At 38.6% G+C, this 27,910-nt stretch overlaps 1 protein-coding gene across 2 annotated transcripts in view; it reads left to right on the top strand.

Annotated features, from left to right (window-relative positions):
- The window catches only part of EPB41L4A (erythrocyte membrane protein band 4.1 like 4A), a 137,561-nt gene that overhangs the window by 71,947 nt on the left and 37,704 nt on the right, over nucleotides 1–27,910 (top strand). For both annotated transcript variants that reach the window (XM_066988024.1, XM_048052173.2), the window contains exons 7-12: nucleotides 6,752–6,839; nucleotides 8,733–8,821; nucleotides 9,204–9,267; nucleotides 18,214–18,305; nucleotides 19,222–19,299; nucleotides 24,447–24,559. In XM_066988024.1, coding sequence (XP_066844125.1) covers nucleotides 6,752–6,839; nucleotides 8,733–8,821; nucleotides 9,204–9,267; nucleotides 18,214–18,305; nucleotides 19,222–19,299; nucleotides 24,447–24,559 — 524 coding nt within the window. The remainder of the gene's footprint in view (nucleotides 1–6,751; nucleotides 6,840–8,732; nucleotides 8,822–9,203; nucleotides 9,268–18,213; nucleotides 18,306–19,221; nucleotides 19,300–24,446; nucleotides 24,560–27,910) is intronic.

Here is a 27,910-nt window from a genome sequence, read left to right as displayed (position 1 = left end):
AGCTTTGCAGGTAAAATCGGGTTCAGAGATGCTTGGTAGGTAGGAAAAGGGAGCACCTTGTTGTGCAGAGTGGATGTCTGCAGCTCAAGAAAAGAGCACAGAGCATCCAGTTGTGTCACTCAGGAACAGAAAACATTTTCCATAGTTGGAGTTGTTATTTTAGAAACTGAATAAGAAAATGATTGGAAATAGGATATTTATCAGGCCTTGGTGCTGATGTTTCTGAACCAGCAGTTTTAATAGCACTCCAATTTCCTCTTAGTTTGTAGTGCAAGAGAATGAAATCAAAATCTTTTGGCATCTTTGAGTTCAGTTCCTTGTTCCAGGTCAGGTTTCCTGCATAATTTTGGACAAGTTGCTTACTATGCACATGCCTCAGTCTGCTGTCTGTAAAATGGGTATAATAATATTTCTTTTCGTAGTACTGCCCTGTGTATTCAAATAATGAACTATTAGGACAAAAACACGTTTAATATAATAATGTGCAGAACTTGGTACAATGAAGGCTCTGTTTTCTTGCCAGATCCTTAGCTGGGGTAATGAAGGAGTGCATGTAGCAACCTGCATGAATCTTTGTAGCAGCAGCTCACATTGCAGGAGGTACCAGGAAAGCAGTTTGTATGCCCACGGTTTAAGCGATAAAGTCAGTTGCAACATCTGCATGAATTAAAGAGTCAGTTTTGTTTTACAAGCATAAAGTCCTTTCATTTTATTAACCAACATATCTTATGTAAAATGTATTGGCAATGGCCAACGTAATAGATTCTACAGTAAGGAAGAATGTATGATTCATAAGAAGCAGCACCTAGAAACAGTCATTAGGCAGCACTGAATAACTCAGGGAATTTGTAGTGCTCGTCTGCAGGCAAAAAGCAAACAAATACCAAAACTTTACATGAAACCTTCATGTAGTGGGAACAGAGGATATCTGGTGGGCCTCAGAGGAATTTTGATTTAAACTGAACCAGGCACTACAGAAGTTTGCAGACCTCAAAAATGTACCTGAAAACATTTCTTTCATATGAGAAGGAGCTGAGAGAGCAGAAATAAGATAGACTTATGGTATCTGGCAACAGCAACTGTTGAAGAGATTGTAGGAGGAGAATGTTATGGTTACTGGAGACAGGACAAAGGAGAAACAAAGAGATCTGAAACAGATCATCAGCAGACCTGAGAGATTCATGCAATCCCAACTTAACCTTGGTAAAAGTTGGAAAAGAGATTAATTCTGTGAGACTGCAAAGCTTCAGTTCTCCATCTTCCATGTACTGGAACAATAATCACCTTGGACATGAAACATACAAGATCTTTGACATACTGGGTAATCTCTGCCTGATGGTGGGCCCCAAGTTGCTGGTTTGGCTGTCAGTTGATTATCTGTCAGACTGCAATTTGTGCATAAAATATCTCTTGATTACTTGTAGTATGAAGCCAAACTACAGGAAGGACAACTAGGAGAGCACTGCATTGCCAAACAGATAAAGAAAGCAAGATAAGAACTAGCATCCTTTGGCCCCATTAATTTTGTAGGTGCTTCAGAGAGAAACAACAACTGCCACCATAGAGAGGGAAAATATAGCAGTCTCATGTGGAAGTTGGAGAAAAGAACGTAATTTCCAGTAAAGAATTTATGGAAAGCAGTGCCAGAAAGTTACCCTGTACAAATATAGCTTAAATGCTATATACACATGCAGCAGGTCTGAAAGCACTCTTCTTAAAGAGAAGGTTTAACTCTACACTGTCTCTAGACATACAAAAAATATTTAGAAAAAAAAAAGGCAAAAAACAAAACACAACAAAAACAACACTGTAGTTCAGAGCCACTTTCCGTCCCATTTGCTTTTTTTCAGAAATAGCATTCTATATATGGAACACTTTCAGTGAGATTAGTTTTAGGCAGAAGTCCTCTTGGTGTCTGAGTACTAGAGGCAGAACCAGCAGTCACTGCATAAAAGCACTATAAATCAGAGAGGCTTGGCTTCCCAACCTGCCAATATTAGACCACAATGCCTTCAAAAATGCAAAATGTAAAACTGGTTTTGAAAATAAAACATATGAAAGAAGTTCAACTGTACATAAAGCCAAAATAAACATTTACTTGCTTATCTCCAACTTCATGTTCCTGGTAAGTGTAAAGAAGCTTGTTCTAACAAGTCCAAGTTAGGTGCAATTGTGATATAACCATTTATTAACATGAGAGCAGTAAGAAACATTTTATGAATATGTTCATCATACCCTTTGTCAAAATCATGTAGAGATAATCAGAACTAGCCATCTTGTATGTAGATCTAGATTTCTTGATTCTCTTGCTATAATAAAGCTACAATCTGGATAAAGGTTAATTAATTCCTTGCCTGTAGTTTTACATGTTAGCGTTATTTGTGCCTTGTTTAATGATAATAGCTATTAATGCAGAGATGCAGCTGTTCTCTTTGAAAAATTCTGTTGTAATTGGAGTTTGTGCCAGTTGCCACATTGACTTGAGTTTTCTTTTTAAAGGAAGAGAGTCTCTTGTTCAGAAATTATTTACGTATGGTTGCCTGTCTACTCTATATTAACTGACGCATTACAGAGAACCTTACTATAGGTCTTTTGTGAAGTAAAAAATACTGTTTTTTTGTTTTGTTCTCTTTTTTTCTGTTCTAGAAGATGGAAACTGAGGCACAGAAAGTTTGTTTGGTTCAACATCACAGAGGTTGTGTTTGAGAACTAAAAGTTGGGATAAATTCTTATGTATCAGGCCACTTCATTCCTGTCTCTTAAGTTTCTGTAGTCATTAATGTAATAAATCAGATCAAAACCCGTTTGCCTCAAAAGTTTGTAGCCTTGAAAAGGAAATTCAGAAGCCAGGGAAACTGTGGTTGTAGAGTGAGAGCTGCCTTAAAAATAGTGTTTTGTATGGTTTTTCATTGACCTCTCTGATACTCTTTTGCTACTGGCCAGTTAGGTCTCAGGGATTCAGAAGCATCAGAAAACAGAGTGAAACTGAGGTGTACACACACTTCTGGTTCAGCACTGCCAGCATTGACTTCTGTGGGCTAGTGAGACCATAGGACTAAAGGGAATGGCCTCAAATTGATCCAGGGGAGGTTCAGGTTAGAAATTAGGAGGCATTTCTTCTCAGAAGGAGCAGTCAGGCACTGGGACGGATTGCCCAGGGAAGTGGTGGAATCACCATCTCTGGGGGTGTTTAAGGAAAGGTTGGACCTGGTGCTTAGGGACATGGTTTAGTGGGTGACATTGGTGGTAGGGAGATGGTTGGGCCAGATGATCTTGGAGGTCTTTTCCAACTCTTATGATTCTGTGATTTGGTTATGAATTTTGAAGCTGGACTGGGCTGAGAACATATCCCCAGTTGTCTTGTCTACCAGAGACATTTTAGGGATGGATTGATGATGCAGAGATCTAGAAAGAGCTTCTTTATCTTGAGCCCAGCATGGAAACGTTTTTCCAAGACCGCTGTGGCACTGCATGTACCTTGCTCCTGTTAGTTATGCCCAGAGAAACTGGTTTTGGTTGCAGTTTCTCCCTCAATTTTTATGTGGCACCCTAGATATTCAGGAATTCATTAAGGGTAAAGTTTCTGGAACGTTTCTTCATCAAGTTTTGCAACCTGTTTACTGTGATTGTTGTCCCATATGTAAGCCAACATGACAATCCCAAGGTCAAATAGCAGGGTGAGTTGAGCTAATGTCATGCACGTCAGGAAGAGCGAGCAGTGGCTTAAGGGCTCGTGCATGAGGAAGCAGACTCTCATGGTGCCGGAGGAGGGATATGAACCCCCACTGCAAAAGAGAGTTGGCCCTGTGACATTGCCTACTCCAGAGTGCAGCAGGTCTGGGACTAACTGATACTTGGCAAGTCAGCTTTTGGTGTATTTTCAATTAATGTTGTCGGTGGGGCATAAGGGAAGTTAAAATGCTCGTGATAGTTTTGAGAGTAGCTTTTGACATTGTTTAGAGCTGTTGGTGGCACTCAGGTGCTCTCTATCCAGTGGAAGGAGTGGTGCGTTTCACCTGCATGGTTGTTACATTGCCTGCTCTACCATCACCAACTGCAAAGGGTGTTTTAGTTTTGGGGTATATGGGGAAGATGTGTGGTGCTGGGGAGGGGTTGTATTTTCATATGTGATAAAAAAGAAACAGATAGCCTTGTAATGGTGGGAACAATTACAGTCCCTGACCTTCTCTTCTCCCCTCCACATTGTGTCTTCTCCTTCTGCATTTGGGAGGATATACCCATCTTTTTTTTTTTTTTTGGAAGCTCCAGCACATATCTTCACTTCCTTTAATATCTTTGCAAATACACTTCCTTGTAAATTACATATAATTTTGAAAATAATTATACACGTGCACATTTATTTAACATTTGAGCTTTTCAAAGACAGGTGAGGATCAATGTTTTTCTAAATGTAATCAGTAAGGAAACACTAACAGAACACTTAAATTGCTGTTGGATTCTAGCACCAGTTCATCAATGGGGTAGTTCACATTGCTCAGTACTGATAACCTGCCTGGGAACTCAATAAAATAGTGCTTTTGTGAACATTTTGCTTCCATTTTTGAGAAGCTACCAGAAAGATTTAAAAAATCAATCTATGGAGTAAATTGTTACAGCAGAAGTGGATAAAAAAAAAAATGCCAGATTTGACAATGCTGACATGCTGAATAGCAAGTGTTCTGGGTATGCTGAATACAGAGATGAGCCATAGATGAGAAGTCCAGCTCTTGAAGGATGGGGTTTCTGTTGCAAGCTTCAGGTTGTTGTGGATTAACCCTGGCAGGCAGCTAAGCACCACACAACCTCTCACTCATTGCTCCCTCTGCTCTGTCCACCCTCCCTCCCCTTCCCAGATCGGGGGAGTGAATCAGAACAAAAGTTAGAAAACTCACAGGTTGAGATAAAGACAGTTTAATGAGAAAGGAGAAAAACAAAATAAAAGAAAAAAGGCCCCAACAAAAGTGATTCACAACACAATTGTTCTCCACCAGCTGGCTGATGTCCAATTGGTCCTTGAGCAACAGCTGCCCCCTGGCCAACTCCCCTCAGTATTATGGCTGTGCATGATGCCACACAGTATGGGACATCCTTTTGGCCAGCCTGGGCCAGCTGTCCTGGCTGTGTCCCCTCCCAGCTCCTGGTGCACCCCTAGCCTCCTCGCTGGCAGGGCAGCTCCAAAAGCTGAAAACGTCCTTGGCTCTGTGTGAGTCCTGCTCTGCAAAAACTGAAACATCCATGTGTTATCACCACTATTTTAATCAAAAATCTAAAACACAGCATCCTATGAGCTATTATGAAGAAAATTAACTCTATCCCAACCAAATCAGGAAACAGGGTCTGCTGTTTCCCTGTTTCCAGGGCTTCTTGGAAATGAGGACTAGCAGTTGAACCAGTACCAGTGCTACTGTGTAGGTGAGGTGAGGTGAAGCAGTCTGTTTCCAGATGCAAAGAAGACATTTTTAAGTACCTATACTCTTATATTCATGCTAGCACTGCCATTTCATGTCTTCCACATTGTTGTTTTTTTTTTTCTTCTGTATTTATTTTTATTTATTTATTATTTTTTTACCTTGTCAGGTGTAAAACAAAGTTGGGAAAACTTGAAAAGTACCTGGTAGGCTGTAGAGAATGGGGACATGAGATGAGGATGTATATATGGCTGGATTTTTCCAGGTCTCATAACGAAACTTTGAGCTCTGCTACACATCCTGAATTTGAAACATAGCAAATACAGTGAAATATTACCCTGAGAGCAATCATGGGGTTAAGCAGGGGGTGCTTCTTTTTGAGTTGACAGTGATGTATGCACAAGATACACTGTACTTACTCAATAACCATCCAGTAGCTTTCACAGAAACATTAAAAAGGAGTGAGGATGAAAATGCAGCTTCAGTAATTGAAGGTTTGCAATAGAGGGGTCTTGCTTATGCGTCAATGGCAGTTATTAAGGGAAGAACAAATTAAATTCTGAGGATATGCTTACTTTTGGAGACATTGAATGTATTTAGTCTTGTTCTTTTTGAAAATAAATCCTTCTTTGGTGGTGTCGAATATGTTCCTAATAGCCCAGTCTTTTTTTTTTTTTTTTCCTTCCACCAGATTTCCCCTATTGTTTCTTACCAGCATTCAGCTGACATTAGTTTTTGAATGATGAATTGATATTTGCAGATGGGAAGGCGAGCTGGATCTTTGAAACTGCTAATCTCTTGTGACAGACCCCAAACTTTGTTTTCACAGTAGCAGACTTGGGTATTAGCAGTTGGTGTGACTTCCTGTAGACAACATTTTACAAAGAAAAGAATATTTTATCTGAAGTCATGAACCCTGCTTTCAGAAATCCTTTGTAGCTTTGGCACAGCTGAGGGGAGATAGTCCCCCAGTCAGTCACTCCACTCCTGCTTTATTAATAAACGTGCAGTTATTTGAAAGAGTTATTTTGCATATTGAAACCCAAAAACAGAATGTTTGAAGTGTGTTTGTGACAGCAGGGAAAAGATTAGCCACTGCAGTACGTGTATATTGTGTATTTGATAGCATGCATCTGTTACAGGATTTTATAGCAGAGAATTTAGTAAAAGTTTGTGCCTACTGTCCAGTCTTCCTTAGAGCTTGCGGTACGTAAGCAAAATGACAGTACCAATGACCAGTAGGAAGGGTTGCATACCCGTCCAGCAAACTGAATTTATTAATATGGCTTATTTTAATATGTTGACTGGTAGTGCAATGTTCTTATGCAGAATTTTCTTTACAGGGGTCAAGTTCCTGCTGAGGCAGAAGCGAACTACTTAGGGGTAGCCAAATCCCTGGAAATGTATGGAGTGGACCTCCATCCTGTTTATGTAAGTATTGTTTAACTATTTTAAACTTGATAGCAACGCAAAAAATCTCATGTACTATTGTGGGGGAGAGTGTTTATACAGTTTAGTCACCACAGAATAACGTGAAAGAAAATAGTGTACTTAATTAAGGAAAGCAAAGGAAGACATTTTCAAATGGAATAGATTAGGGCATTCATATGTGCAGCTGCTTAATGGTTTTCAGATGAAATGTTGTGCTTGTTTTACACCTACAAAAGACGATCTTCTCTACTCTGGGAAAAAACAATTCATATAAATAATAAATAATCAGTGCAAGTGTCAGAAGAGGTGAGAGAGGGTTATAACTTTTGTCTTTGACACAAGAATTTTTGTATTATTCTTGTGTAAATAATAGTGAGTGCTGATAACTTTTCAAACCTATTTCAAAAAATAATATGGGGGTAGCATTAGCAGCATGTCTGGCCTGTTTTGATGTTGGTTGTGAAGGTGTTGCTAAAGACATGGAGCTTGTTTCCAGCTTTTCCTCTGCTGTATCATGCAGCACTGCAGGTTGTCTATATTGCCTCAGCAAATGCCTCTGCTTCTTTTGTAAAACAACCTGTGTGTTGGGATCGGATCCAAGTCATCACCTGGAGGCTATGTGCTCCTGGTGGAAGCATCATCCTATCTTGTTTGGATAATTGTGCTTGTGGCAGGTTTTTTTGAATAAAAGAAAATCAGAACTTCAAATGAGAAGCTGTAGACAGTTCACTGAGTCAGATGTCAGAATGCTGTAAAATAACCTGAAAGAAAATAAAGAACTCAAGATAATACCAGAAGATTAAGTATGTATTTCCTGCTGAAAATTGTGTAGCCCACAATATTAAGTATTTTTAATTCAGCCTGTGGCTTGATCATATTCATATCCAGTGCTCTGTGCCCTCCCACCCATAGGAAGCTGGGGGAGTTACTGGAACAGGCTTTGACATGACCCAACAAAACCTTGTTAAATTAGCAGAGTCTAGATTTTTTTATCTCCTTAGTTCGCTTATGCTGTGCAAAGGGATTCCTTCCTGGGTAATGAGGGGTGCATCGTTCATGCCCAAGACTGACCGCTGAGTATTTCTTTCTATTTATATTACAGTAGCAACAAAAGCCCCCCTTCAAGAGCGGAGCAGTGCGCATAAAGAACCATGGGTCTTCTTGGTTGGTCACGTTAAAAGCAAACATGCCCTTTATAGGCAGTTCACTGAGGATCAGAAGCAGAACTCGTGGAAGTGTGCTTGAGCTTTCTCACATACGGGAGGGAGCTTTCTGCGGCCACTCAGTCTCACAGCTGGTATTTTTTGTGGTTTGTGCTCTGCAGGTTTAGTGCTTGTAGCGCTCTTCATTGTCCCCTCAAGCAGGCAGGTGGGCTAGTTTTTGCAGATGACTTTCTTGCAAACTCATGCAAAAGTTTTCTGGTCTTTTGAACACCTTCTGTGTCATAAGGTATTGCCATGGTAGTGATGACTATTCATAAAGGCAGAAGGGTTAAAATGTAGTAGTTAGGTTCTAGGAAAGACTTTCTTGCTGGTCCTGTTCCTGCCTCCCCTTTGCACCATGGGATAAAGACCTGCCCTAACACCCTGCAGTATGGGCCTAAGTGTGAAGCTCAACATGGCAGTTACCTGTTTGCTGTTGGTGTTCCACCATAGGATGTGGAAAGTGACAGTCTTTCACCACTGCTCTTTCTTGCCTCTTTGCATCTGTGTATAGAAGTTTTTGTACAGGAGTTATTCTTGGTAGATGAAGTCCTACTTTCCTGTTTGCAGGGAGTGTAAACCAGTGTGTTCAAGCTAGTCACCATGGTGGCATCCTCCACCAGACCTCACAGCTACACTGATACCAAGTGCAAATGCAAATAACTGAGTGGCATATGTTTTTATTTTATAGGGTGAAAACAAATCTGAATATTTTTTAGGATTAACACCCATAGGAGTTGTTGTCTACAAGAATAAAAAACAAGTAGGAAAATATTTCTGGTAGGTATAGTTTAACTGCAGTCTGTGCTATATCTGTACAATGATATTGTACAGAGATGTATGATTTGTGTTATATGTTTGAAAGTGTAATTGTATTATTAAAAAATATACGGTTGGAATTCCTAGTCCTTGTATGTATTTTACATTTTTAAAATTCTTTTATAATGCAAGTATTGAAAAAAATATTTCACATTTACAATACTCATGCTGAAATCTTTCAGTACTGCTAATTTTCTATTGGTATTTGGTACATACCTGAAAAAATAATCTGACCTGTGAATCCTTTTTTGTCCTTTATGTAAATATATGCAGCTTCATGTTTTATTATTTATGAAATTAGTCTCACTAAGTTCTGTCTGTCTTTTTTTTCCCACTATTACAGGCCTAGAATTACAAAAGTTCATTTCAAGGAAAATCAGTTTGAACTCAGAGTCCTGGGAAAAGATGTAAGTTTTTACTTAAGCCTGTAAGAAAAAAAAAAATTAAAAGTGATTTCAAATCTAATTAATCACTATTTTTTTGTATCCATCAGTGTTTAATTTTATGGAATAACTGAAAGAAAACATCTAAGTTAAATTAATGTATTGATAATTACTGCCAGAAAATTATTCTTAAGTGTAATATGTTCCTGATGGTGCTTTCATTTTTGTTAAAGAAAGAGCAGGAAGAAGGTTTTTCTGCCCATGTTTTGCAGGCAAGGGGAGAGCTTTCCGAAGTAGGAATTTTATAATAAACCTTTATGATTCTCTAATGTGCTCTGTAAATTAGAGTAGACTACTTCTGCAATGCCTTGTTTATGGTGTTACATAAAGCTTTTAAATAAGGCAGAATCTGTGGGGAAAGGTATAATCGATTGAAACCTGGAGCAAGGGGAATGCAGGAAGCTTTAAGGCAAAAGTAATTTTGTAGTTTGAGGACAGAAGCAGCTACACAATGTAGCTTGAAACACATTTCTTAGAGTTTATTGTGATTGTGCTGTTACACCATTTGAGAGAAAAAAATTGCTAGTGCCAGTGAAACAAGGATAGCTGAGTGATAGCAAGAGAAGATGTTTTTAGATTGATTCAATGGAAAAAGAAGGAGGATATTTATCGTTTATGCAGCATGGGGGATGAGGAGGAGAAAGTGTTCAGGATATATCGAAATTTATAAAGTGAAATAAAGCAAATAATTGCAATCAATCTGTGATTTTTGGTATCTGGTTCAGTTGTAAGTTTAATCTGCTAATTTTTATTTTTATTGGAAAATACTTTGTAGGCTTCCTTGGAAAATCAGGATTGAAAGTTTATAGACAGAATAGTTTTGTAAGAAGTACAGTATTCTACTTATTGTCTATGCATGTTCATTCATCTTTGTAATGGTTGTTAGTCTCATCCACGATTTTCTGTGAGGCCATTTGATGCCTTCAGTACATGCTGGGAAATGTGAGCATACTGATGACTGGTTGTGCTGGTTCTGTTATGGATAACGTTTTTTGTGCTTGTGCAAACGTACTGGCAAGTTTTGCTTTTGTTACTCCTAAGTGGCTTGGTGTGGTGATCCATGAGTAGTCTATGTCTGATGCTGCATTTGTTGAAATCAGAGAGCTGTTTGAAGGCTGGGGGAAGGTTGGAAAAACTTCTCTCAGTGTTTCACTTGCAGGGTGAATGCCTGTTCATGTGCAAACAGGTCCTAGTTTGACTTTATGTGGATTGCTGTGTAGTGATGCTGTACTTTCTGTTTGGCACATATGTATACTTTTTTTTCTTTTTTTTTTAACATGTGGAATTGCAAAGTTTTAACGTGCTGAACAAAAAAATGGAACCTTTGGGAAATGTGCATAAGTTTAGTTTGTGGATATTGATGGCTCGTGAGTACTTGCTGTTGTGATTTTAAGACAAACACGTTGACAGCACTTGGTAATTTCAAGTCTCGACAGGTACTTTTAGGAAACTGTTTAAGAGAACAGTAAGTACAAGGGTGTGTCCCATCATTATAATCTACATTGCAGCTAACACTCATTTGAAGTGTTTCTACAGTGCTTCATACCCTAGCTAGTAAAGGAAATGCCAAAATGGCCCAGAAATACCTTACTCTCCTTTTTGGTAAACATTCTGGTAGTGGTATTTAGAAAGAAATTATTGATTAGAACAAGTAAACAGTAGTCTTAATCTCTGGATTAAAGCCAATTGTAACTATTTTTGGTGTTCTGCACCCAGAGGAGGAAAAAAGGATCAGATTACTTATATGACTACAAGTTCCAATACTCCCTGAAACTTTATTCACAAATACCTTTTATTCCTTCATATTTTGAAATAAATGCTATTGCTTTGTTTTTCCCCATGGGACTTGAGTTTGTATTATATGATAGGAGGGTAAATATGCCACTTTTCTTTGTCCTGCATCCTGGGATATCACTGCACAGCACAGGGCATTAATACTTCACTTGTTACAGTTGTGGTGTACCAAGTCTGGAATGTGTAACTCATTTCCAGGCAATTCATTTACTAGGAAGGTATTGCCAGACTTTGAAGGAGGTAAAGGGTGCCAGAAGTGGTCAAAAGGAAGATTTGGAGAGTTGTTTCTACTCTTGTCTCCCTGTCTTGGAAAGATAACCTCTTTTTTTTTTTTTTTTTCCTTTTACCGTTTGATGAAGTAAACACAGTGGACTTATAAGGATGTGTTTTGAAATTTTAAGTACATAAATTTTTTCGAGTACAGACTGAAAATGGATATGAGTCTAAGAAAATTTGAAGGGAGAAATGTTCAGAGGGATGAGTTATTAACAAGTATGAGACAAGGAGCGCAATTGCATAAAGAGAAAAACAATCCAAACATCAGTGAAAAGCTTCAGAGGCAATGGCATTTGTGAGGAACACTCTCCATAGGAAATAGGTGGAAGCATACTGTCTACTGAAACTAGTTGGAAAGCATGCCAGAAAATATTTAGGGAGAGGTGAAATAATGGAGACTTTCCCACATTTTAGTTGGATCTTTATGACATATAGCAAAGGAGTTAACATCACACAGTAAGAATAGCTTATTATTATTTCAGAGTGCTTTGTGTGATTTGCATTTTCCATATTGTGGTGAAAACTCTGTGAAGGATGGATTGTCACTCATGTTTCCACACACTAGCTACTTTTACATTGACAGGCACCTTTCTGGGGTACATGCATGTGTTCAGCAAGAGGAAGCCTTTCATGCTTTTAGTGCCTGAGAAGTGTTGTTCTTCCCCTGAATGGGGTTTCTTATGGGAACATCTTTGATATTCTTTCTGAAAGTATCATTTTTGAGATATCTTCTGAGAAAATCATCTTTGATATTCTTTTCCTCATATTTGTCTGAATTTTTTTTCAAACCTACCAGAAGACTTGGAGCAAGTCCCATTAAATGAGTGGAAGTGAACATCCTGATCTCCTTGACAGGTTTAGAAATGTCAGTCTAAATGTACAGCTCCATGTCTGTGAGCTGGCTTAGAAATATATCTGTGGGGTGCCTGTGTCAAAATAAATTATTTATGGCTGCTGCTGCTGAGCTTACTGCGTTTACTTTGTTTCATTTTTCATAAACTTGATGATTTAATGAGCGTGAGATATTTATACTTACTCTCTTACAATAAAATAAGGCGCTTTACCTTTCCCATTTTGTAGGGTAGGCTCTTGCAATTTTGCAGATATCTTCTATAAGGACATTTCCTGCTTTCCTGTGTATTTAACTTTTTTATTCTGTGTGTTTTTCGTACATACCTGTTGCTATTGTGTGCAAGCATGGCTATTGATATTTTATCTTTCACTGCTTTGCCTGTATTATATTTTTTCTCCCTAAGGCTCTTGCTGTTCGCCCTTCGTAAACATAATACTGCCCTGAGTATTTGCCCGTCAGTGACTTATCCTGACATGTGAGATGTTGAGACCTGGACCAGGTGAAAGAAACTCTTTTTCAGTAATGTGAATCATTGAATCAATATTTCATTGTCCCCTGACTGGACATGTGCTTTGAATTCTGAGACAGAACCACGAGGGCTTTCTGTGAACCCATGAAGTACAGCATGTAACGAGGAACCTTGTCTCTGGTGTGGGTGGCACAGGAGGGTTCCCTGAACACAGCAAACAATTGCAGAGAATTTTTGAAGGTGATGAAAGGGTATTTTCATGCAGGTTCCCTTAAGAAAATCAAGACATAAATCTGATACCTGTGCATAGTTCCTGGTAGCATACATGTCTGTTGAGCAGCCTTGCTAGAAATGATCCAGCAATACAGGTGGCTGTGGATGGCCCTTGCTGCAATAAAACAGGGCCTGATCCCAAAGGATGTGCTGCCTAAAGACGAGTGGTTGGATGGGAATGCAGCTCATTCTCTGTTCTTCCTCTGTGTGAGGAACACAGCTTTCTTTTCAGGTTTCTCTCAGCTCAGCAGGTGAACAAAATAGAGAAGAACATGGTTTGATTTTATAGGCTGGGAACTTAGATGTAATAATGTGCAAGAGTTAGAGACATGCAGCTTTTTTGCCTGTAGGTACCAAGTACTTCTGTAGGGTTCCCTGCAACCCCATACTGTTTTCTGTAACAGCACCTTTTACTTTGGTTGTACTGTCTGAACATGTAAGTGAATGATTTCATCCCTTCCCAGAATTTATGCAAAGTTTCTGTCATTGCAACTTTTCATGTTTCTCTTTCACCAAACCAGAAAGTGTTGAATGTGCAGAAGACTTGCTTTCATTATTTCTTGTTTGAAGAGAAGGGTCTTTTGGCAGTCTGAAATTTTTGTTTTGAGGGATTTTGAAATTTGGTTTACTTCAAGTCAGAACAAACCCACAAACAGTGCAATTAAAAATGATTTACACATTTTCAAGACATGTCTTCCTCTGTAATCTTTCTTAGTCAAATGAAGAGGCTCAGCTGAATTCACAAGGTGCAGTAGGTAAAGAGTGTTTTCAGGAGCAATATGAACCACTGATGAATACTAGAAGAATTTCAGGGCAATTCCAAAGCACATAATAGTCCACATTCTGGTGGCTGAAACTTGTCTAAATACAAGATTTTTGTGTTCTTTTAAATTGTCTTGGAAAACACTGGAAATATATTTTTTCCTTCCTTCCTTCCTTCCTTCCTCCCTCCCTCCCTCCCTCCCTCCCTCCCTCCCTCCCTTCCTTATCTGCTTTTCATAAATGTTAGAAGTCTGAAAAATAATTGCATTAATAAGGTGGTCCAGTTAGACCCTTTCTTGCCTATCACACACTATATTCCACCTTGAGTTACAAATTCTAGGCAGGAACTTTCATTTGATTTACTACTCTTACTGTTTCTTGAGAAGATTTAACAAGGGATGAAGAGATGTTCTTCCTTTTCTGAAGTCCAGTTTAGCCTATATTTCCATTGGATACAAAAACAGAAATCTGAACTTTGCTATGGCTTAAGAATTACAAATGACTTTTGTATCATTTGCACCCACTGATGCCAAAGTGGTCATGGAGGCTAGAGGTGAGCAAGTACAGTGATGTTAATACAGGGCTGGTATTTTTTAGTTGACTGGATTTTTTTTCCTTTTTAAACCATTTTTGGGTCAAAAATTGTATCGATAGTAAAATTTTCAGTAATGAACAATTTTGAAGGAGAACTACAATAAAGATAAATAAATCCTGGATAAGCCTAAATTCATTGTCAGTAAGGTGTTAGTGTGTTTTTTCTATGTTCCTCCTTAGTATTTATTTAAATTGCTATAAAATGAGGCATAGATACTTTTGTTTTGATCTTGATATGCTTCATACAAACTGGCACATCATTAATGATTTTAATTCCTGATTTTTTTCTTAAAGATTGACCTTATGTAACTGGTAATACATTGTCCATTATGTAAGCTATGACTGGTATGCATTATGTAAATATATAAAGACAGAATATTTCCCATTGGAGTTAACAATTGATAGTATCCAGGTGTGTGCCAGACCTGGCACAAATATTAAACAAATAATGTTTTGAAGCAGTAACTTCAGAGCTACCTTCAGTATTTCTGTTACATGTGAATGCATGTGTATCACATGTATATGCACTGGCAGTATGTTCTGTAGTGCGACAAGATACCTCCTAATGCTGTATTAATACTTAGTGCCACCAAGAAGAGTGGTGTTTGTGCTGGCAAATTCCTGTTGTGGGGTGTTTTCTGTTTTGTTTATTTTTCTTGAGCTTGGATAGGTGTTGGCCAGTACATATCCTAAGCTTCAGCAGCTAAAGCCTGCTTTGCCTCATGGGTTTTCAACAAGTTTTTGATCTGTGGACTGCCTTGTGGTAATCTATCAAATGTTGGTAGAGCAACGTGCTCCCTGACTTGTCTCCCTCCCACTGCATTAGCAACTTGCTTTCAGTAAGCAGGGGGATGTGGTGGAGTGCTGCACCAACTACCAGCTGCTTCGTGTAGTTCTCAAAGGTGCTGCCAGGCCAGTCTTCTAGCTGACTGGAGAGGCAGCATAAAGCAGTAAAGGGCCCTGGCTGCACATTTGGGAGCCTTTTCTTAAGCATGTAGTGTAGTCAAGCTATGTGCATCCCCTGTGCTGTTCTGTCCATCCCTCCTCCCATGGGTAAAAATGGTGGTGAGGCTATGGCAGCATAAGCTCTAGGATGCTTTAGAGATGGCAGTACAAGCTTTTAAAGCATTTGAAAGGAGAGGAGTGTTCAGTGTATGTCCTTGCAGTGTTTCAGCCTCTTGTGTTCTCAGGACTAGGAGAAGGTAGTCAAACAGCTCAAGAGCCAGCTACTTCAGCAAGTCATAGACATGATCAAAAATCGCCATACAAACTAAGTGTTTTTCTGCTTGTCTGGTGAGCACAAGTGGCTTCCCTGAAAGACGAGACAAACACCGAAGTGAGTGCGAAGCAGAGGGGAGGGCTTCAGAGTATACAGACAGCAAGGGCTGCTCTGGAAGCAGTAGGCTGTGATGGTTTATGATGCCTCATCATTAACACACGGGGCTCTCTGAAAGCCACAGGGTGAGTAGCAGGGAGTGGTGCGTGAGGTTCCAGACAATGCAGAATGAGTTTGGAATTGTGATCTCCTGCAAATCACTAGTAAAAATACAGTAGCTATTTGTTTCTTTTGCTTCAGATATATTAGAAAAACAAAAAGACCACTAAACTAGCTCTCACTACCTGTAAAGAAATTACAGTAGTTCAAGCTGAGAAAAATGTTGGGGGTGAATGTTCTAGGCTTTCTTTCCTTTAGGAAAAAGTAACTGTGCTGTTTGGGTTATTATAAGCATCCATTATGAAGCAGTATTTAGTTTTCAGATGTGTGCTTTTCCTTCGAATTCCTGATAACCAGAGTGTGTTATCAGAAAGCTTTTTGGACCCTCCCTTAATTTTTTTTTTTGTTTTATTTCCCAAATTTGAATTCCATAACTTACCTTTTTGATGATTTGTGTTTGTAGGGCTAGGCTGCTTCTTACTTTGATTCTTCAGCCCATGATTGCCACATACTAGATATAGATGTTTCAACACATAGTTCATCATCAAGTTTTTTGCTTGTCAGCTGAGATTAGCTTTCTTCCCCTTGAACAATAATGCCTACAGAGGATGGAATCTATGATGTTTGCTGGTCAGATCTTTCAGTCGTGTGATGATGTAGCTATACCTTCCCCCTTTTAGTCACTGATTGATTTAGATGTGTTACGTATCATTTGTTTTACACATGGAAAAATCCTAAAACTCTAACTTTGAAGGAAAAATAGACAAGTAGAACCTTTTATTTGATGGGAATCTTTACCTCAGTTTCAGTGGCATTCAGGCTAATAGTAAGATATGGCAGAAATACCTTATTTTAAAAACTCACTTAAAAAAAAAAAACACCTCTGTCCCTGTCCTTCCTGAACTCATGAACTCTCTTCTCCTGGATTTGTATAATTAAATAAATTCAAGTGCAGCACAAGATTCTTTGCCTGAAAGTAGAAGTTAGAAGTGAAGAATGAAGAAAGAGTAAGATCCTGCACATTAAATGTGAGTCAGAGTTCTTTCCTAACAGAAGTTAAAATGAATCATCATATTGCATAAGGTTTTGCAATACCAGAGCCCTGATTTGATATTATTCTTTAAAAGCGGCTACAGTTGTGTGGGTTTAAATGCAAACATACCAGGTAACAGTCTGATGTAGAAACTGTAGTCTAAATTAAATCATTAAATCTTCAACCATGTTTCTGCTGTATGTAAAATAATTGACATTGACATTCCTTCATTAAATTCTTAGTTCCAGTGTCACTGAACATAAAAGAGCAGTACGATCTTTCAGTGGGTAGACTCCAGACTTGCCAGAGGGACATGAGAGTGTAGTTATTCTTGAAAATTCTCGCGTAAATAGATATTTATCTTTGGCAATCTTCTTCAGGAAGTGTTCCCCCGCTTTAGGACTGGTTTTAGGACTTGGCTGCGTTACTGTTACAGACAGTACTGTACCATTCTGAGGATTCATGTTGGAGTCAATGGGACTACTCATTTGTTGTGCAAACAACAGATACGAAATGGAGCACTTGAGTTTACTGAGTGACAGATACATGGAAATGTATTTTATGTGAACATTGCTGAATGTTTAACTCATTGGAAACAAGCACTGTGATGTGTCTGTTGCTTCTTGTCTATTGGAAGCATTTTATAGTTTATATATGTATGGCTTCTCTTTCATCTCTTCGTGTGGTTTATTGTTTCTGCATGTGTACTGCACTGACTGCCAAGCTACCAGTGAATAGATTTTAAGCTTTGTGTATCCTTTTTTGTCATCGTCTTTCACATAACTGTTGCCTTTGCAAGTGGTTTTGATGATTTTAACCTTTGACCTTTTTGCAAGTATTTTGAATCACATTGAAGTTAGCTAATTTTTGTTTATCTTTCCTTCTTCTCATCTTTTTGATATCCAGTTTTATGTCATTTCTCCTCTACATGCATGTCTTGTGCATTTTTCCTGTGTTGTTGCTTCATAGTACTTATCACAAATTTTGAGTTTCTCTCCCTAGCTTATTCCTGTCCTTGTGTATATTGCTAAGCAGAGCTTTAGGAAGATTATATTTTTCATTTGAGGTGCAGTCAGGAAAGATCCGAAGTGAACTATATGAAAAACCTTTGTGCTTTTTTATTAGGAAGAAAGCTGACATCTATGAACCAGAATCAAGGAATAGAAGTGTTTCAATAATCATCTTGCTGTTCTGTTTTTTATATCTAAGGAATCAATTCCTTAAATAATTACTTTCAGCCAATGAGAAACCAAAAAGAAGAACTATTTTAAATGAACAATTGTAGAGAATTATATAACCTGATTTTATTCATATTTATGTCTTTTCTTATGTGCATTTATATGAGATGGCAAGTTCTTGTTTTCTTGTTTCACTGGCAAAATCCCTCATATCAATATTGATTTGTTTCCTTTTGTCTTCAGTGCAATGAAACTTCCTTCTTTTTTGAAGCACGTGATAAGATCACCTGCAAACATCTCTGGAAATGCTGTGTAGAACATCATACGTTTTTCAGGTGAGTGATGCTGTAGTTGTTACTTTTCAACCAAAAGGAGAGAGCCAATGTTGAATAAGAACCTATCAGGCTTCCAGCCTGGCAAAACATTTTGCATCCTGATTATAAAATGTTCTTAAAAGCTGATGCCTTCTGTTTTCTTTTGATGATATAAAACAAACATTTAGAAATCTTCAGATAATTCAATGGTTTATTTTGTCTTAGATTTTTTTTTTTGATACAGTATTTCAAGTTGCACAAAGTAGGTTTTAACTGAAGTATCCACATATATATAAAGCAGAATATAAGCTGTTATATACATGTGTACATATTTAAGCACTAAATTTTCTGTAGCAGCATTGACTTGCAGCTTTTTGTTTTCACGTACAACTATTTTCTGTGATTTTTGATTAGGATTCTTTACAGTGCACAGAATTTTTGGTTTTTGAGAGAAGAGCTCCCTTAAATTGTATAATGTTTTGCTGACTTACCAAAGAGTATAAAATGTTTCTGGTATTACAGGTCTCAAAACACTTTCTTCTACTGTTGCAAAAACACTAGCAGAAATGCGCAAGGGCCTGAAGGGATGCTTGGTGTTGGCTTTAGCAATGCTGTGAATTTGTGAGCTCAGAATTCCTGCCACAGTCTCATTACTGTGGCATGGTGGTTTTGCCTGCTCCTGTGAAATATTAAGCAAAAGGCTTTACAGTAGACCCTGAAATAAATAGATACATAATCAATTGAGGAGGGCATAAACATGTTGCTTTGTGGAGCTATCAACCCCACAAAAGTCTGTCTGGAGGTGGGGATGAAGAGGAACAAGCAAAAAATTACTTCTCTGGAATTTAGAGTTTGTATTTCACTTTCCTTTTCTTGGGAACGAGGGCTGAAACCTACTTGTATAACTCGCTCGGTTTTATTTTTTTGAACTGCATAGAGTGCCAGAGAATGAATCAAGCTCTCTGTCAAGAAAATTCAGCAAGTTTGGATCCATAGGTTATAAACATCGATACAGGTAAATTTATTTAATTGTTTAAACTTCTTTTCAGTTAATTCCTTCTCCTCTTCTCTTCCAATGTAAGAAAAACCTCACCCAGACAGTAAGTCAGGGAAGTTTTGTTCACAAAGCAAGAATCAGGGCCAGTTTACAAGGCTGTGTTTGGGGACAAATTTGAAAGTTACTTCTCAATGTCCGGATTCCTAGAGCTGGCTAGGACCTGCTGGAGCTCATAGTGAAGGTGAGAGTAACCCTGGCAAAGCTTTAAGTCAAAATATCATTATAAGTAATGAAATTATGTTTGTGCCCTAAAGGTTTTTTTTTCTGACAACTGAGAAATACCAAAATGGGGAGGCATGTTGGCTGCTGCCTTTATTCTAGGAATTAGATAATGGATGCAGAAAAGTGTAGAAAATCTGTAGCCGTGCAGTCCTTCTTTAATGCTGCAGTAACCTAGCAGTTGAGCTCCTGCAAGGGCTCTTGATCTCGGTGGTTATATTTAATCTTGTAGCAGCAGAGTTGATGTAGTGCTGTAGATTTAATAACATAAATAAGGGCAGATCTCGAGGGAGGTGGGCATATCTTTTCTAACTGGGGTGGCTGGGAAAAATTGGATAAGCTTTCAAGGCCACAAACCTTGAAAGAAGCAGTATCCTCCAGGGTAAGGATGTATAGGGAGTACTTACTCTCAATTTCATCTGGAGTTAACCAAGCAGGTAGTGTGACATAAGGGGTAGTTAATATGGTGGTACAGTGGCAGAAGTGGTAAGCAGAGTGGGTTTAAGATGCTCTAGCTGCAGGGACACAAAAGACTAGAATAATATAGGATATAGAAAAAAATGCAATATGTAAGAAACCCAGTAGTTTTTCCTGAGTTTTATGTTCTTAAGTCTGTTGAAATAACAGAGTCTTTGTAGGCACTGGATTTGGCAATTGGAGACCACTGCTTTAAATTCAGTTCTGTCACATTGGCTGAGCAATTTTGAGCCACATAATTTATATCTGATTTTTAGAATTGCTTTAGAGTTCGGTATTCAGTAAACCTGAAAGAAAGGATTGAGAGCAGCAAATCAAAATCATATCTGAAAGCCAGTCCCCTTTCTTTTTCCATTTCTATTTTTCCTGTGGGTCAATTAGGAATAAAGGTAGTTTTTCATCTTCTATAGTTATTTTGAAGCTGCTGGCTGAAAAGGCCTTATTTGCTATAATGATAAATTCTAGAGGTGTTTTCCACAACCTGCAAATACAGCAGATTTGTTTAGGTTTATTTTTGGCTTGTCTGTCTGTCCTTCCTGTCTATATTTCCACCATCACTCATGAAATACATGGATCATCATGGGTAAGAGTGATGATCATTGTTTGTTAGGCAGCTCTTTGTCACTGCTTGCTGAGAAGATTTTTCTGAAAACAAGAAAACCATCCCCCTCACTGAATCTAGCAGCTCCTGGACTGGAGTTAGTAGCTGTGGTAGCTACTAATAGCAGTGTGTAACGGTAGCACTATTACACTTGTCTTCAGTCAATAAGAATTCAGAGTCATCTCTCTGTTACTCTTAGATTTAAAATCTTGATTGTAGGGAAGGTGTTGCTGATGGGGAAATGACTATGCCAGTGCTGAGCCTGAGCTCATATGACTGATTCTGGACTGTTTCCAGCTAGGATCACTGGTGTGCTTCTGTTCCATCCTCTACAACATATTTCATCATAACCCAAATTATTTAGGTTGTTGTGTAGTCTGACATAACCCGGCTTCTCCTTTTTCTAGATGACAGAGGAATTATTTTACTGCCTTTGGGGTTTCTAGTTTGATCCTGACCTTCAAAGCTCCATCAGTTAAACTGGAGAGGAGTCCACTTAATTCCTGCCAGAGTACTGAGGATGAGAGCATGAGTTTCCCCTCTTGTACCATTTTGGCAGATTGGAGCAGGGCAGTGTGCTGTGGGAAGTGAAAACTTCGTATCTTCCAGGCTATTCCTCTGGATTTTAAAATGCTGAGAAGCAGTTAGTACATTTGACTTACTCCTTTCAGTGGTATGTCTAAGTTCCTCTTCCTTGGCCATTGTACGTATTTTATTATTTTTTTTCTTATTTTATATTTTTAATAAGTTCCATGGATGGAACTTATTGGTTCCATTGCTATGGATTGAAGTTCTGAAATGGTAATTATTACTGACAACTATATTTATAATGATAATTTTTTCTAGAGCATTTTAAAGTATATTTTTCTCATCTAGTATGAAGTGTTCCCTGTTTTCCTGCAGTGTTTGACTTTCATTTGACCTGAGTAGATGCTCTAGTAAATGTGGATTGTGACACCTATTTACACCGCATTGATTACACAGAGCTAGTGATAAATAGTGATCATAGAATCATAGCACGGTTTGGGTTGTAAGGGACCTTAAAGACCATATTGTTCCAACCCCAGTGCCATGGGCAGGGACACCTTCCACTAGACCAGGTTTCTTAAAGTCCCATCCAGCCTGGCCTTGAACACTTCCAGGGATGGGGAATCCACAACCTCTTTGGGCAACCAGTTCTCACCACTCACTAAGTAAAGAATTTCTTCCTTATGTCTATTCTAAACTTACCCTCTTTTAGCTTAAATCCGTTACCCCTTGTCCTGTCATTACACTTCCTGACCAAGAGTCCCTCCACAGCCTTCCTGTAGGTCCCCTTTAAGTATTGGATGGCTATTATAAAATCTCCCCAGCGCCTTTTCTTATCTAGTCTGAACAGCCCCAACTCTCTCAGCCTGTCTTCATAAGAGAGGCGCTCCAGCTCTCTGATGATCTTTGAGGCCCTCCTGTGGACCTGCTCCAGAAGGCCCATGTCCTTCTTTTGTTGGGTGCCCCAGAGCTGGATGCAGCACTCTAGGTGGGGTCTCACAAGAGTGGAGTAGAGGCGGAGAATCACCTCCTTCTACCTGCTAGCTATGTTTCTTTTGATGCATCTCAGGATCTGGCTGGCTTTCGGGGCTGCAAGTGCACATTGCTCCTGTCTTTGTGCTTGGAATTGCACCAGCCTAGGTGCAGGACGCACTTGGCCTTTGTGAAATTTTTGAGGTTCACACAGGCTCACCTCTCAAGCCAGTCCAGGTCCCTCTGGATGGCATCCCTTCTCTCCAGCATGTCAACTGCACCACACACATTGGGGTCATTGGGAAATGTGATGAGGGTGCACTCAATCCCACTGTCCATGTTACCAACAAAGATGATAAACACCGCTGGTCCCAGTATTTACCCCTGAGGGACACCACTCATCACTGGTATCTACCTGGACACTGAGCTGTTGACCGCAACTCTTTGAGTGTGACCATCCAGCCAATTCCTTATCCACCAAGTGGTCCACCTGTCAAATCCATGTTTCTCCGTTTTACATACAAGAATGTTGTGTGGGACAGTATCAAGTACTCTGCATAAGTCAAGGTAGACAGCAATAGTTTCTCTTCTCTTATCCATTTGTGCTTAAGTCTATTGTAGAGGGCCACCAGATTAATCAGGCACAATTTGCCCTTGGTGAATCCATGTTGGCAGTCACTAGTCAACTGTTTATCAAGTGCCTTAGCATAGCTTCCAGGAGGATCTGCTCCATCAGTCTACTGGGCGGAGGTGAGACCGGCTGGCCTGTGGTTCCATAGGTCTTCCTTTTTTCCCTTTTAAAAAATGCATGTGATAATCAATTGGAGTTTGACAGATTAACTCTTCCTGGAATTCAGAGTGGCAATAATACCATTTTGTATGTGCTTTGAGAATGTTTTCTTTACACTGATTGTCTTCCCTGTTCGCCTTTTTGCAGGAAAATTCCATCATTGGGTTGGGTGGTGTATGTATGGGGACCATAATACTATCCTTTGTCATTTTTTTTTTTTTTGATCTTCTCATTGGGTGACAGCTTTCCAAAAAAAACCACCACCAACAAAAAAAAAAACAACAACAAAAAAAAACAAAATCAAAAACCCATCTAAAGATCAGATATTTTGTTTAATATGTTGTTTAATATGTGGAGACGTTAGTGTGAGCAAAAGATGTTGTCCCCAGGCATTTAGTTAAAACTGTTTCTGGAATTTGTGAGATTGGTGTGGCTGCAAAACTGAAAATTTGAGAGGAAGTGTTTTATGGCTAACTTGGGAGGAAAAAAACACCCTTGAAATTAAATATCAAAAAGCACTATTATTTTGATGTAATGTTAGATTATATTTTTTTGTCCTTTAATCCTTTTACAACTGTTGAGAAGATTATAATTCTGCAGTGCTGACTACTCCTGTGGGCCTCTTGGTGAAAATGCAATCATCCTAGTGGAGTAGATTCACATAGCTCAGAAAATCTACATCCATAACACCTGTAAAATTGCTTGGCACTTGCTAGCATGATACCTGATGACTTCTAAGTCATGGAACTGCAGTTGTTACAGCAACTGGGAATTAATGCTGCTACTTTCTTTATATTGTAAGTTTCCAGCAGCAAGCATGGAGTTCTGCAGAGGAATACAGTGTTTGTTTCAAGTTTTTGTTATGAACACCTTATTCTGCTTAATCACATGGAGACAAGCATTAGAATGAGCATAGAATAACACATTTAATTACTTTAAAAATCATGCATCGAGGAAGATTCTTACTTTAAGAGGGAATCAGGTTTTGTATTACGGTTTGTTTTTGCACTGGGTTCTCCATACGCTTTTTACTGGCCTTCCACTGTGGCAGAACCAGTAGCCCCTTACTGATTGAAACTGAGCAATGTTAACTGTGTGTTCTCCTGAGATAAAAACTTACAGAGGGAATTCAGGATCTAAGCAAATTATTATTTATTTGATTACTTACATAAGAAAGTTGTATGTTAGGAGATAAGAGGTTACAAAAGGTCATGCTATCTTAGCTTCTTCTTGTAAGCTGGCATTTTTTTGTTTGCTTAGATCCTCTAGTAAATGCCTTTTGTAGAAGAGATTGGCACAAACTGTTGACAATTCTGCCAATGAATGATTCAAAACAAAAGTGAGTTGCAGGCAGGGTAGCGTTACTCTCTGCAGGTGTATCAGAGCTGCAAATGAGAAAGGAATAGCTATCAAAATGTGCTGTCTGAACACCATGCACTTTTTTTCAACCTAAAGATCCTCTGTTTCTTAGAGCATTTCTCCAGGTGTTTACACAGTCAATTTTGTTGTGTTTTCAAGTGCCAGGATGTCTCTGCAAATGACCAGAGATCCTTCTGTTCAGCTTCCACGGCCTGATCAGTGTATTGAAAGAAGTCGCAGTAAGACATACCCGAAAAGGACACAACAGACAGGTAAGTCCTTCTGTGCTGTGCCTGTGGAAAGACTTTGTCCCTGGTCTGTGGTTCATTTCACTTTCAAAAGGTGAATCAAAATTGTTACAGTGTCCTTGAGTATCTCTCAAAATGGATTCTGCCTTCTTTTAGGTCAGTGTTTGTATGTAATGTTAAGTAGATCTGAAAACTCCAACTTTGTGGATAAAAGCAAAAAAGATTTGTGGATCAGATATGGTAAAACATGCATTTGTAGGTCTAATGTAAAGTGTGTTAGGGAAGTTTGAAAATGGGCAGAGAAATACTGTCTCTCTAGTTTTATAACCAAGCGGCTTGGCTGGAATATCATTGTTCCACCTGCTTGACCCAGGCTGCTACTCCCATACGTCTTTTTCCCAGTTCAGTAAAGCTAGAGCAGTATCCCTTTATTTTGTTGTTAAGTGGAGTAGGAATTAATGCCATGCCCTCTGCAGTTTTAAAATGCTTCAGATTTGTGAATTGGAAATTCACAACTGCATGCTGAAAACACCAGGGGAAGCTGGAAGTTTTTGTAGGCATTAGAGGAAACATGGAAGATGAAATGCTAATCACAAGAGTCATATGCAAAATAATAAATGTTTACCGAAATCTAGTAATAGGGGCAAAAATCTTTCCTAATGTCAGGTGCCAGTTCTACATGTGACTACATGCATATGCTTAGCTTTGTTTTGACTGTAGCTATACAGATTTCAGTGGAACTCATGCATGGAGTTGGGTACATATGCACATGTGTGTTAGGGGTTTGGGATCAACTTGCCTGGGCTTTTAAAATGTAAGTAAGCTTTCTTTTTCTCATGGGTTAGTACACCATGACATACTTTTAAGAGGTCTGGATTTTAAAAAGAGGTCAGGTATATACATGTAGAGGTGTCCAATGTTTGTTCTGGATGCCATCTTTTGACTGAAAAATGAAGCCAGTGTGTCCTGCCTTTTAGCTGCAGTGGGTATTGAAATGTAGTGTAACTACAGTTTTTGCCCTTGGAAAATATAAGCAGTTCACAACAGTTTTGTTTGTTTGTTTTTTAAGAGTAAGAAAATAACTGTTTTGCTTTCAGATTTTGGCATCTTTTTGTCAATGGGTGCCTAGATGTATGGTTTAATTTTTAGATAGTCCTGTGTGGAGCCAGTAGTTGGACTTGATGATCCTTGTGGGTCTCTTCCAACTCAGGATATTCTGTGGCTCACCTATGACTTGTCTCATAGATGCTGTTCACATTTGAACCTAGTGACTTAGACTTTTGTTCAGCTGGGCTATCCCATTCTTAGAGTGGTGTTTCAAGATTAATGGCATTTCCCACCTCGTTATTCCCCTGTTCAGCTGTGCAGAAAATTGTGTGGCTATTCAGGGGTAAACTTGTCAGCTGAAACTCAGCCCTTAGTTAAAAATAATGTTTGCCTTAGCACAGGCAGTGAATGTCAGTCAGTATTGCTGTGAGGATGAGTGTGTTGTGCTTGTTGGTGGTTTCAGTGTCTTTAATTGGAACTATGAGGAAACCAGAAACCTTCCTGTGACCTGCTCTGCTCTTGTAATGTGATTCAGAGTTCCCCAGGCAATGCCTGCTTGCTTTGGCGTATTTAAATACTTTGTCTTACTTTGAAGATTTAAAAAAAGATTTTTTTTTTTTACCATCTTATTCATAAGTATTTGTGTAATTTCTATCCCCCCAATCTTGTTGTTTTGCTTTTAATGTGGCTTAATTGATAACCCAAGTGTTTCAAATGTGCAGTCGCTCTCCACTGATGTAGGTTTATTACCTCAAAAGATTTTTAAATTAAATGAATTTGATTCATTTCCCACATTATACGCGAGCTAAAGGAAGAGAGCTGTATTATTCAAAATCTATCTTTCTCTGTCAATGAATCTATTTTGAGTCTTAATTTTTTTATTTTGTATCTGGGTATTCATGCTGATAAACTGCTAGTTCTCTTTGTCCATTTAAATGCATTTTCAGACACTGAAGGAAAGTTAATGTCATTTCTCCTCCATGTGACAGACTCCATATGGCAGTCTCTTGCGTGTCACCAGGATAAATGCACCCTTTTCCCCCTAAACTGGATCTTTGATACAGCAGTATTGAGTCCATTTCACTCAGGGAATCAGGTCTATTTGATAGATTTTAAGCAACACTAGGTGAAAAATACTAACCCAGTATGTATTTTACTTTTACAAAATATTTTTATCAAGAAAATGTGACTGCCGAAGTAAGCAGTCTTAAACACTTAAAACACTTCAGTTAAAAACAGTTAAAACACTTCAGTCGGACAAAGTTTTAGAGAATAATATGATGTTACATCTTAAAATAAATTTTCCTTTCGCATAATGGGATCATGTCAGTGGATCTCATCGATGGCTTGTCCTTTTTTCTTAATTTTGTTTCTAGTATGGTGTAATAAGATTAAATATGCCTTGTTCAACATTTTAAATAAGATGATTTTAGTTTACATCTGCTGGATATTTCTTAAGGTGTTTTCTGCAAATGCCACATAAATTACCATCCAGCTGAACATAGCTTATAATTTATCTTTTTGTAATGAACAGCAGAGTTCCATTTATTCTACCCTCTCACAAACCCCGAGCCCAGTAACAGCTTACAAATAGTTACTATTTGTAACTTGCTTCTTGCCTTCTCCAAGTTCAGCGTCTTGCCTCACCTTCTTTACTTTTCTTCCTTCTCTTAAGATTGCAAAGTTAAGCACATGAAACAAATGCTTCTCTTTCTGCAGCCAGTTAAATTAGTTGTTCTGTCACAGACCCAGCATCATTGTGTTTTTGGACAATTAGATCAACCACTAGATACAAATTCATGTCTGTAGCACGTGCCATCTACATTGCTGCTGCTGTCAAGGTTGTAGAGGTCTGTGTGAAGTACTAAAGTCTCTAACCTCCAATATCTCATTAATTTTTTTTTGTTGTTCCTTTATTTTTTATACATGTTCTGGTGTTACCAGTTGCCTAGTATGAGTTCCTTTTTTTTTTTTTTTTTTGGTCACTTGAATGTAGGGGTTAGCTATAATTTGTGGTAATGAGTGACTAAATGTTTTCTTGTCTTGTAGGTCCATTAAAATGTGCTAAAGTCATTAGGGCTGCAGACACTTGGTGAACTGTGGGTTAAAAGTTGGAGTAGGTACCAAGACAATGATAGAAAAAATATATACATATATATTTGTTTGCAGTTAGAGTGCTCTAGGAGAGCAATTAAAGGACATAATACTGTGAAGGGAGAGAAACTAGCTTTCTTGTATAATAGCCACAGCCATTGAGTGGTTCCCTCTATAGGATAGGATGTATAGACAGTTTGGCTTTAGTATGGCAGATTATTTTCCTAGAATCCG

Source organism: Anser cygnoides, chromosome Z (genome assembly GCF_040182565.1).
Source record: "Anser cygnoides isolate HZ-2024a breed goose chromosome Z, Taihu_goose_T2T_genome, whole genome shotgun sequence".
Taxonomy (NCBI): domain Eukaryota; kingdom Metazoa; phylum Chordata; class Aves; order Anseriformes; family Anatidae; genus Anser; species Anser cygnoides.
Note: the sequence above shows the minus strand (reverse complement) of the source record. Positions and strands in the feature narration are given on the sequence as shown.